Source organism: Oryzias melastigma, linkage group LG11 (assembly GCF_002922805.2).
Source record: "Oryzias melastigma strain HK-1 linkage group LG11, ASM292280v2, whole genome shotgun sequence".
NCBI lineage: Eukaryota > Metazoa > Chordata > Actinopteri > Beloniformes > Adrianichthyidae > Oryzias > Oryzias melastigma.
The window spans coordinates 17,364,422-17,376,845 of record NC_050522.1 but is presented as its reverse complement, the minus strand read 5'-3'; the positions used below and the strand labels follow the sequence as shown (position 1 = coordinate 17,376,845).

General features: G+C 34.6%; 1 protein-coding gene across 2 annotated transcripts; it reads left to right on the top strand.

Moving 5' to 3' along the window:
• Positions 1 to 31: 31 nt before the first annotated feature.
• LOC112162108 lies at positions 32 to 12,347 on the top strand. Of its 2 annotated transcripts, XM_024297770.2 has the most exons (9): positions 33 to 514; positions 4,926 to 5,022; positions 7,884 to 7,997; positions 8,145 to 8,201; positions 8,517 to 8,654; positions 9,094 to 9,141; positions 9,285 to 9,398; positions 9,846 to 9,947; positions 10,680 to 12,347. In XM_024297770.2, the coding sequence occupies exons 2-9, from the start codon at positions 4,927 to 4,929 to the stop codon at positions 10,764 to 10,766; spliced, it is 756 nt and encodes a 251-aa protein (XP_024153538.1). In that variant the 5' UTR covers positions 33 to 514; position 4,926; the 3' UTR covers positions 10,767 to 12,347. The 2 variants fall into 2 exon arrangements, with proteins under 2 accessions (XP_024153547.1, XP_024153538.1); XM_024297779.2 differs by lacking the exon at positions 9,094 to 9,141 and having other exon boundaries at positions 32 to 514.
• Positions 12,348 to 12,424: the final 77 nt, after the last annotated feature.

Below are 12,424 nucleotides of genomic sequence, written 5' to 3'. Positions count from 1 at the left end.
GATGAGTTTTTTTTTATTTTTATTATTTTCATCGTAAATTGTGATGAGATGCTTTGAACATTTAATTCTATTTCATAATCAGAAACAATTGTCATTTCTTAATGAAGCTTTTTAAAATTGGGAGGAAAAGGCTTCTAATTGCTAAATTATTAAAAATCAGAACAATTTTACTCTGCACAAATTAATTATGAAATTGTTTGTAATTAAATGAGACTGATCAGTTTTGGTCCATATTATTTAATTTCAATTAACATTTAATGATTTTGTCTTATCTGTAAACTAACCAATGCTGCAGCACCTGGATCTCTTACGCAACTGCAGCTCTCAGATGGAGCCGTGCATGTGAAATGCGTGACACAGCAAGTCTGGGAAAAGTCGCAGTGAGTGCTGCAGTGAGGTCCCGCTCCAGAACACACCCTGCTCTATCCTGCGGAGCATCCACCATCAGCGCACCTCTGCGAGGAAGACAGCCCGAACCGAACCGAGTGCTGCGGTGATATTGCACCGGCGCAAGGTGAGCTGAGACGGGACGGGATGGTAGAATATGTGGGGCCGGACATGATGATGATGGCTGCAGGCTGTATGCTGCAGATGCCCTCTGCATGCAGACCTGCAGCATCCATGCAGCACGTGCATGCATCGATGGTTCTGAAGGTTATTTTGATGATTAGTCATTACATGTCCTTTAGTCAACCGTCTGTGCAAAAGTGTAGAGTTTGGAAACAGTCTGTAAAAGAAACTCATCATATTAACTTTGAGTCAAATGGTTACAAAAACAACCCCGTCTGCCATAATTATAATATAAAAAACATCATTTTTATGGAAAATCAATAGCTTTAATATTTCAAAGTAATTAGCATCTAAAACAGTATATTAATTTAACATTATTAATAAATGACCAAAACAATATTAATTTAAGGATTTCTTAAAAATATTTTTTAAACCGAAATTCACATCAAATAACTCAAATATTACTATTTGACTTTGGATCTTTGCAAAAAAAAAAGGAAAAGAAAAGAAAAAAAAAAACGCTGATGCAGGAAATAATCCTCTATTTATAAATTTGGAAAAAAAGTTCAACACATTTATCAACAAAAGTTCACAGCAACTCTAGTTATTCTCAATTTAAGACATGCTCCAATGTAAAACTGTGTTATTGTAGCATATTTATCATGATGGAGGACATACATAAAGAAAATTAAGCTTAAAGTAGCTTATCTGAGGATTTCTTTATTCAATTGTTATGAATCAGGCACAGACTAAATACATGGGGTTTGGAAAAGCTTGTAGTTGTGACGTAAACGCTGAAATGGGCAGGACAACATCTACCTACTTTGCTTCATTCTCATACATCTATTTGCAAGCGACTATCAAAGTACATTTTCATTTTCCTCTTCTGAGCTGACATCAAACTTGGAAAGCTCCGTATTGATTGCCATTTTTGCTGCATCATTAATGTTAGGTTGGGGTTGTGAGAGACTGTAAGCTAGTGAAAGAGTGTAAACAAAGGGATGATGGGAAATGAGGACAACAATTTCACCCACAACTTAGAGGTGAATAATCATTCGGTAATTTAAAAAAAACACTGGGAATACTTCTACAGAGGCTTTAATATTAATGTTAATAAATATAACACACATCAGATCTTTATTAATTACAGTTTCTATGATCTAATTCAATCAATATCATTCCAATTTATCCAGGTTGATCCAATTGTGTTATAACAGACATTTATTAGTGACTAACAGTGTAGCTGCCATCAAAGGGAACTCTAATTCATATTTTTATTTAGAAAAATATCTTCAGTTAAAAAATTGTTATTAATAAAAAAAAATCTAATCATTTGAAATAAATATGTGATATTTTCATATAAATAAATAATGGTGTTGAGTTAAGCTATAATAAGTTAAACACTTTATTTAAAAAAGGGAACCTATTTTTTGTTCCTTGTCATTTTTGTCCATATGGGGGATGTTCTAAGGGTTGCCACAACTGGGTGAGTCTAGTTCGGTAAAGTTATAAAGATATTCACAGATTCGCACTTCCGGCCTCAATAGCTCTTCAAAAAAACGTACAAATATGACAGCAGGTATCTCAATCGTCTTGTATCAACACAGAGAGTCATCTACACAACTATTTCACAAGAAAAAAGATTGTTTTTCTCCGTTTAATGAGAAGTGTTCTCTTCGGGCTGTAGATGGTGAGACGGCTGCTAAGGGACCGTCTACGAAGTGCAAGCTTCCAGAAAAGGCCATTCTGTAAAAGTCAATAACCTCTCAGAAACAAATAAATATCGGCTTTTATGTGAACTAGTGATGGAGATTTGTCACCATATTTGTGCTATAATAAAGATTTTGAAAAAAATCCTTTATTTTAATATTTTAATTTGACCAATTTTAATAAATATATGAAGCATGAAAAATATGCTCAATAGCTCTAGGAATATTAAAGCTAGAGTCACCAAACTTTCTGCACTGACTAATGATGAGTTTACGGGTCAACTACAACAAAGATTATTGCAAAAATTTACTTTTTTAATTTTTTTTAGAAATTTTTGAATGATTTTGGATCATATTTGGTCAAAATGCTTATTAACTCTGAGGATTTTAAAGTTAAAGTCGCAGAACTGTCTGTACTTATTAATCTTAAGCTTACTGTTCTACTACAACAACAATTATGGCAGAAATTTACTTTCTTTTTCTCTCTTTTTTTACATGAATATGGATCGTACTTGTTCTAAAATTGTTAAACATTTCTAAAGATTTAAAAAAAAGGGGATTTAAAAAAAACAAGACTTTCAATTAAATGTTATTTGTACGTTTTGTTGAAGACATATAAATTCTAACTGACCAATACCACTTGTTATTTTTGAAAACACAATACTACAGTTTCCAAACCTTCCACTTTAACTAATGTTTGTCATTCCAGCCTACTACAACCAAAATATTTTTTTAAGATACTATCTTTATTTTCTGCCACAATCTTTGTTGTAGTAGAACAATGAACTCATGATTAGTCAGTACAAAAAGTTTGGTGACTCTAACCTTAATATCTTCAGAGCTATTAAGCATTTTATACCAAATATGATCCGTAATCATGTAAAAAAAATCTAAAAAATGAAAAAAGTGAATTTCTGCCATAATCCTTGTTGTAGTAGAACAATGAGCTCATCATTAGTCAGTACAGAAAGTTTGGTGACTCTAACCTTAATATCTTCAGAGCTATTAAGCATTTAGACCAAATATGATCCAAAATCATTCAAAAATTTCTAAAAAAAAATTAAAAAAGTAAATCTTTGCAATAATCTTTGTTGTAGTTGACCCGTAAACTCATCATTAGTCAGTGCAGAAAGTTTGGTGACTCTAGCTTTAATATTCCTACAGCTATTGAGCATATTTTTCATGCTTCATATATCTATTAAAATTGGTCAAATTAAAATACTAAAATAAAGGATTTTTTTTCAAAATATTTATTGTAGCATGACTATGGTGACGAATCTCCATCTCGAGTTCACATAAAAGTTGATATTTATTTGTTTCTGAGAGGTTATTGACTTTAACAGAATGGCCTTTTCTGGAAGCTTGCACTTTATAGACGGTCCCTTAGCAGCCGTCTCTCCATCTGCAGCCCGAAGAGAACACTTCTCATTAAACGGGGAAAAACAATCTTTTTTCTTTTGAAATAGTTGTGTAGATGACTCTCTGTGACGATTGAGATACTTGCTGTCATATTTGAACGTTTTTCTGAAGAGCTATTGAGCCCGGAAGTGCAAATCTGTGAATATATTTCTAACTTTACCGAACTCGAAAAGTTTGATGTTTTTCTTTTTTGGAAGTTTAACCTTCTTGAGTTAATGCGGCCAACGAGGTATGGATTTTATTTTGTCATTTTAATTTGCAGTCTTAGATTGAAGAGGTTAATTTAAGTTTCTGTATTTAATTTCATTGTTCTGACGGCACTTTTGGAACATAGAAAGAACATGTGAAGACATAGAAGAATCTTTGTGTCAGAATAAATGTCTGTTAAAACCAAGAACCGTTCCGTCCAGCTCAAGAGGAGTAACAAACAGATTACATCAAAATATTTTGGAGTAAGTTTTATGCAGAAGCAAAAGACAACAGTGGAGAGGAAAAATTCCCTCTAAAAAGAAGATTAGAAAAAAAAGTAAAAAGAAAAGAAAAAAAAAAAGCCCTGGAGCATGTGTTGATAGACATTCAGGTAGTTTAATAACATCTGCCGAAATATGTTGGATAAAGTTGGACAAACTCAAAATTACTTTAGCTGTTATAACAACAGAGAAAAGAAAGAAGACAAACGCTAAAACTGGAACATGTGTTAGAAAATAAAGAAGAGATGACACCATTTACATAAAAATAAACTTATAGAGAAAACAAAAGTTGTTTCATTCTTTTCTCAAATATTACTATTTAAATATTATTTTAGCCTGAATAAAAGTGCATTCTATTACTATAAAATTAAGTCAATTATTTGCCTTTTCCTGATGGTTTCAGCCCAAGTAGTGATAATTTGACTGATTTTCAGAGTTAAGTCTTTTTATTTAACAAATTCAGCCGACAGTTAGGAAAAAGTCCTTCTTTAAGAGATTAAGTTATGAATAAAATAGAACAATCATCTGTATAAGTCTCAGAACTCTGAACCTCATCCCTGATGTATGATGTATTTAAGTGATATTTGTTCAATGCAACAAGCTCAAAAATGAACCTTTGAAGAGAGTTTTCAGTATGTTTTTGCCATTTCTCATTATTCAGATTAGCAAATTTCAATATTAAATAGAGATAGATTTTTATCCTCTTTCTAAAACAAAATGTATTTTTTTGTTAATGAACCTGCCAGCACTAAGGCTGAGTTATGTTACTTTTACCTCAGTCTGATGTGATGCTTACTTGTTTTTCTCTCAACTTTAGGATGGCTCAAAATGACAAAGATCCGATCCAGGCCACAGGGACCCTCTCTGAGGGCCAGCTGCAGTTCCACCTCAAGATGGAGCCCAAGACTCTGGGGGTGAGCATGTCAAACACACAGTACAGAAACATTTTTTCAGCAAATAAATCAAGGGACAAACACTTTTCTTCTACATATTAGAACTTTAAGAGTGACTTGGTAAATCTCTGAATATGTGGTTGCAAAACACTTTTTGTCTGCACATTTGGTATTTAGTGTACTGTTGTAATTGTAATAGACAAATGAACAAAAAAAACATTTGAGGGGATTTTGTTTAATAAGGCAGAATTCTAGAATTGGTTTGCTAGGTGGTGATTAACTCCACGAGAATAAAATAATCAACCAACTCCAAGTGGTTTTAAACTGATGTACAGTCTGACCAGGTCATTCAGTCCATACAGGAGCTGACAGAGTGAATGGTTTTGGCAAAGTACTCACATTGTTTACTGGGATTTAAACTAAGGTGGACCATTGACTGTATAAGAGAACTGGACTGAGTAAGTGTGATGTCACCCATATAAATGGCTTTGCTTCTGGCTCCACTCAAATGAAGTCAATTTAATTGGAATTTGTTTTGCAATACAGACGTCAACATGTTGGAGCCAGAAATCATCAATAAGCAGCGATTGGTCCGAGTCGACCGGATGGAACATTTCTATGGCAACCACTCTCACCAATCAGGAGTGAGCTTGTTGGAAGACCATACCCCTGCCACTGAAAGCAGGCTTGTGAGAATCTCTCAATGAAACGTTTGGATTATTCGATGTTGGGGGCCAGTGGGCACCACATGCTTTGAGTGAGGCATCTGATTGGTCATTTTAGAACCTAAATAACTATCAATAAAGAAAAACATATCATGTAAAAAGTAGGATTAGCAAGATCATGTTTAAAAAGGTAGCATGTTTGGAACATAAAGGGGGAGGAGTCACTAAGTCCAGTTCTCTGTCCAGTCAATGGGATGGACCCATTAGAACTCACCGCCAAAAAAAATAAATAAATAAATTAAAAAAAATAAATTAAATCATGGCTTTAAATCTTTAAATTTACATGAAAAAATGTAGCTGTAAATTTACAAGAATAAAGTTGTGTATTTATTACTTTAAGCATTATAGGGTAAATTTATGACTCTTTTCTCTTTAATTTACGACTTTCAATCTAGTAAATTTATGAGATTAAAAGTCGAGAATTTATGAGAAATAACGTGTGAATTTACAATATTTAAAGTCATAAATTTACGAGGATAAAACTTGTAAATTTACTAGATTAAAAGTCTTAGTTTTACAAGATTAAAAATTGTAGATTTACAAGATTAAAAATTGTAGATTTACAAGATTAAAATTCGTAAATATACAAGATTAAAAGTAGTGGACTTACAAAATAAAAATCTTAAATTTACGAGAAAAAACATGTACATTTTTTACATCAAATGTCGTAAATTTACAAGAATAAAGTTGTACATTTATTACTTTAAACTTTATAGGGTAAATTTATGACTCTTCTCGTTAATTTACGGCTTGCAATCTAATACATTTACGAGATTAAAAGTCGAGAATTTATGAGAAATAACGTGTGAATTTACAATATTTAAAGTCGTAAATTTACGAGAATAAAACTTGTAAATTTACTAGATTAAAAGTCTTAGTTTTACAAGATTAAAAATTGTAGATTTACAAGATTAAAATTCGTAAATATACAAAATTAAAAATAGTAGACTTACAAAATAAAAATCTTAAATTTACGAGAAAAAAACGTTTACATTTTTTTACATCAAATGTCGTAAATTTACGAGGTTAAAAGTTGTAAATTTGCAAGATTAAAAGCTGTAGATTTACAATATTAAAAGTCGTAAATTTATAAGATTAAAATTTGTAATATTACTTTTTTTTGGGCCTTTATACTCCATTGGACAATGGGAACCAGTGGAGCCGACAATCCAACTTTGGACTAAGGAAAAAAATCACTGTACAACCCAGTCGTCTGTTTTCCACTAACTACTTAAAGCAAATATCACCAAAGTAAGGCCCTTTCTTTGCATTAAACCATATAACTGGCTTCTACAAATCTTCACTGTTCAGTAAAAATGGACTCAGAGATTATCCTTAAAGAAAAAAATCAAGACATTTACAAGAACCTCTGGATGTCTTCAGATGGTGGTTGAAAAAAGAGCTTTTTCCTGGTTTGAAGCTTCACGCTGACTTAGGACTCTTCTTAATCTGAAACTGCTGATGTTGACTCTAAAGGTCAAACATCAAACATCAAACTCAATTATCCAGGCAGCATAATATCAAAATCTAAGCTGTTTGGACATTCTTTTTTTATGGAATTTCATAGATTTTCAAAGAATGAGAGACTTTGCCAACAAAAAGATGAATTCCATTATTTCCACCGTTTTTATATTTGCCCTGTTTGGATTCTTGTTCTTACATGTTATGTTTCTTGGACTCCTGCTCTCCCCTGCTGCATTTATTCACTGTCTCCTTTCTCCTTCTCTTCCTGGATTACTCCGTTTATTAGGCCTGGACTTTCAACTACCACTCACAACATCTCCCTGAGTACCCAGGGCATTGCCTTCCATTCCACATCCTTCCCCATCTTCCTTTAGAAGAGCCTATTTGCTGCCCACCAGAAGAAAACTCTCCACTGTGCATTAGTCAGCATCATTTGATCCATGCGAAAAAAAAAAAAAAGTTTCACCTGCGTTCCTCTGACTTTGCCAGATAACTTGTAATACGGCTGAAAATGTTTGCTGTGACTCGTTTACTTTTTTATGTTTAAAAAATAATACAAATTTAGTTGCATTTTTATTATTTAAAATTAGACCTAATCAAATCTAAGTTATGATTTATCTAAACTCCATCTGAATAATTGCTTTTATCTGTTGTCTTCTGCCCCCCGATCCCACCAACTCTCGCGTATTTCAGGCAATCCAAGTCGTCATTGGGGCCTTGATCCTTTGCCTGAGTGTCTCTGTGCTCAACATCCATGAGGTCCATTACACGAGAGACGTGGCCTTAGTTTTGGTCGTCGTCATTCAGGTCAGTCCAAAGCTGCGAAAGAAACGTCTCCAGTTTCACTGCAAATGTTTGACTGCAACCAGATTTCTGTGTCTTCTGGTGTTCTAAAGCTTAAATGTCATTAGAAATAATGTCTGACATTAATGTAACAACCTTTTTTTGTACCAGGTGATCTCGTCTGGATCGGTGTTGATGCACAGTGGCAGGAAACCGTCTCTGTTCTGGGTAAGTAATGGACGGGCCAATGTCATTCCCCTGTCAAAAATTCTAGAGCAATGACTGAAAAATACTGAAATATTCCAGTTTATGTAATTAAACTTTTTCTACATATTTCTGAATTTTGCTCAAACTACAGATAATTTAAGGAATTCTCTGATTTACCCTTTTTCCACTCTTCAGCATTTGATTTGAGAAGATTTTATTGAATCCCCATAAAAACCGCAGTGAAAAAAAAACTTACTTTTGTGTTAATTTTTTTTATTTTCATGCAGGATTTGTGTAATTGGTTCACATGTAATAACTTGGGGTGTCTTTTTCCAGGTGAAATGTGTTCTGGTGCTCCATCTAATCAGTGCTGCATTAGCCACTGCTGCTCTGGGCGTCATGTCCACCCACCTGCCGTACAGACAGGACTCGTACCACTGTGAGCACTGCCGCCGGCTGGAGCTGCACGCCGTGGTACGGTCTTAAAGCCCAACACACACAAAAACACTCAGTTTATCGGATACAGAAAGAAACACTTGAAACATTATCCTTGAAAGATGAGGTCCTCTTTGGCTTTGATGTTAAATAGCATCATTAAATTCAAATCCCTACAGTTATATTGTTGTTTTTAGCGTTTACTTTCCACGTGGGTTGTTGTAGAAGAGCACGAGTCTTGCCTGGTGCAAGACTGAAACAATGTTTGCAGATAAGAATATTCTGTATAAGTTTACAAAACCCAGAGCGACAACATTCCACTATTACAACAGAAAAGCTGGTACGTGACATATTCTTAATTGTATTTATTTTGTTCAGGAGTATTTCTACTAATCTCTAACATATGGTATCACAGAAATTGACCCTGAATGTTTTGAGAAAGCAGACTTGCTGTTTCTCTCTTTACTGTCCACTGCAGCAACATTGTTTCAGAAAATGCACCGGGCTGATCGAGCAAAAATGTAAAGTAAGTGACTGACTACTGTTACAACTAATACTTTAGTGAAATGGCTGTATAGTTTTGTGCATGCAAAGTTTTACTTTTAGAGATTTTTACATCGTTTATCATCCCTTATATATGCTTCTGGCTCTTTCCCTTTCACCGCACAGCTTCTGATCGACGGGGTTCTGGGAACGTTGGTGATCTTTCTGGTGCTGGAACTGCTGATCTGCATCACCACGATGCTGTTTGAGCTCAGTGTCTTAGCTGCAGGTGGAAAACAGGTAAAGCAGTTGGAATAGTCCGAACTTCTAATAGTATTTTCACTAGACCTTGGACTCAACTTCATTGAATTAGCATTGCATGGCACATAAAATGTACAAAATGACTTTGTGTCTTCAAGATACAATTAAACCATTCAAGGTGAATTAGGAGTAAAAAATTCATGTTGGCCGCACTTACTTCATGTGGCCAAGATGCACATTGCAGATATTTTCATTTTTTTTAAACATATTTTAAACTGTAACCCTAACCTTTACCTTCCTCTGGATCCGTGCAGCCAAGAATAAAGTTAACCACTGGCTGCACGTATTTAGTAAATTACGTGCAAATTGTCACTTTCTTTTCAGAAAGTTACTGTTGTAGAAAACTCATTTAAAGAATGTTTTTAGTCTGAAAAGTCAAGGATCATATTCACCCTAAAAGTCAAATCTGAACGTTTTTCTGTCCAGCGGACTTCCAGCCAGAGACCTGCCTACCCACAGACTCGCCCCCCACCAGCTCCAGCCGTGCAAGTGGTCCACACCCCCCCGGCAGAACCAGAGCCATCCCAGGTACCACGTGTTCACAGGGTCTCCACTGAAATATGTTTTACTCTGAAATGTTGCTGTTTTGTGAGGTGACTTGACAGAACCAATATTCATTTTACCTTACATCCTCTATGACCCTTCACGTAATAAATATAGACAAGAAAACAAGGTTGTAGCTATCGAAGATACATACGGCTTGGCTCTGCTGTGAGGAATCAGTACATTGAGAATCCGTACAACAAGCCAGGTCAGTTAAAAAAAGAAGAATCCCCTAAAAATAATTTAAAAGCCATGTTGAAATACGAGGATTAACATAGCATATATACATATGGGGGTGTCTGAAAAACTAAGAGGACACTGACCTTTGAAGCTTTGAGTTTACCATTTCTGGGGTGTATAAATGCTTTTCATTATTTAAAATGTAGAAATAGAATCAAGTTTAAATAGTTTTGTGTTTTTTCAAAGTCAAAAATATACAAAATGATTTACATAATCTAACAATTGATCTAAAAAGGGCACATATAATCCTCTAAATGCACATAGATCGAGCAACACACTCATGAAACATTTCCATACCACTTTTCACCTTCAGAGTCCCAAAATGTGCAAAAACATCCAACTTTTTAAGCATATTGCGCTTTGTTCGTCAAAGACAAATTGTTGCCAATTCAAATGACACAAAACTGTTTCGTAAAAGTGAAGCCCTGATGTTTCAAAGTAGCTGATCTGAGTTGATGTCTTCTGCTCTGTTCTCAGGTGGCCGTCGTGGTGACTGAGCTTGATCCAGAGCACATAGAGGACATCTCCACCCCAGTGACTGAACCCCAAGTGGAGCCGATATAAACTGTTGCCAGAGAGTAAAAGTGGATGTTTCACGAAGGAAAATCACTTTGAATTTTACTAATAGTTTAGATTGGACTCTTGTTTGTAAAAAGTAAGCAATGTATCTGTAGATGGCAGCATTCTGAGGCACTTTTCACATATTCAGTCTGTTGTTGTGATGCACTCAGACCTTTGTTTAAAGAAGCAGCAGTGGGGAAGTTTGTTATATACACTTAAGTGTAAATTGATTGTTTCAGTCATATCTCTGTGTATGTTGATAAAAATGGCAGTAATAGGACTAAGTATTATTCAAATACAGCTTCAGGTGGACATTTCTTTTTTCTTCAGGGGTTACCACAGTGAATAATCCTCCCATTATATCACGTGCTACAAAAAAGGCCACTATAATAGCACCTCAATGATAGAAGCTCAGAGATACACTTTTTAACACATAATCGTCAGTGTTCACTTTTTGTTTGAAGCTATCCATCTCCCACATAAGCAGGACTGGACTTGGACAACACCGTTTTAAATCAATAGGGTGTGAACGGTTTGAGTCACATCAGAATTTGTGGTTGCAGATACGATTCAATTTCGGTTTATTTTGACCGATCAGATTTGATCTGATTCACTGACTTAAAATCGATCCAGGAAATCTTTAGCCAAAAATTCACCCAATGTGACACAGAGATAAATGCCTGGTACTGAACATTGCAGGTGAAGTTTTCCAGATTTCTTGTATTTCTTGCAAGGAAATCATGTTGTGCACAAATTGAGTGTACAAACAAGTAAACAAGAATTAATGGAAAATCCGTTCACATTTTGTGTTTTTCCAGCATAAAAGTTATACAAAGGGAGCATTATTAGAAGATTCTACCACACTGTATGGTCAGGTGTCTTTTGCAAAATTCAGTGTTTGGACTATATTGATGGATTGATCATTTTTTACTTCCATCACATGTGTGTTGTGTCTGCTGTGATGACACTAGGTCGTTCTTATGTTATAGTAAAATACATTTACCATGTCGCAATCCAAATGGTATTTTCAAAAATCGATTATCAATTTATCTCATTTTGAAAAGATTTTTTAATGGTATAGGTTGATTTGATTCTGCTTCAGACAGATCGATCTGGTTGGATCACAGGATTAGAATTGGATTCATTGACTAACTGTTGCCCCATTGTAAATCAATACCAATGTCATCTGACGTAAGAACACAACTGAACACTTCCGAGAAGTCAAACTGATCAAACTTCTGATTTTATGTGAATCTGTTGATGATAAGTTTGCTGATTGTTCACTTGTTTTGTCAAAATCAAACTATGAATGAAAAAAATGTTTGTTTACTGCTGTAGAAAAGCTTTCACACACACACAGTAGTACCCTGTATGTATTTATAATCAAGTCTTATTGTGCAGTGAGGAAGAAAGCAACATTTCTGCAGCTCTGAGTTGTATAGCGCCACTAAAGGGACTTGGAAATAAAAAAAAGAAAGAAAAAAGTACTGGTTTCTCTTGTGCATGAGAAAGTATCTGGTGCTCCTTCCTGTTCTACCACCAGTGCTGGAATGTAAATGTTCAGTTTTAAAGACATTTTAAACACCTTCACCATATCTATTCTTACTTTCAAAAAAGTTTTTTGTCAACAGCGGATAAGAGAACCTACAAACAGCAGAACA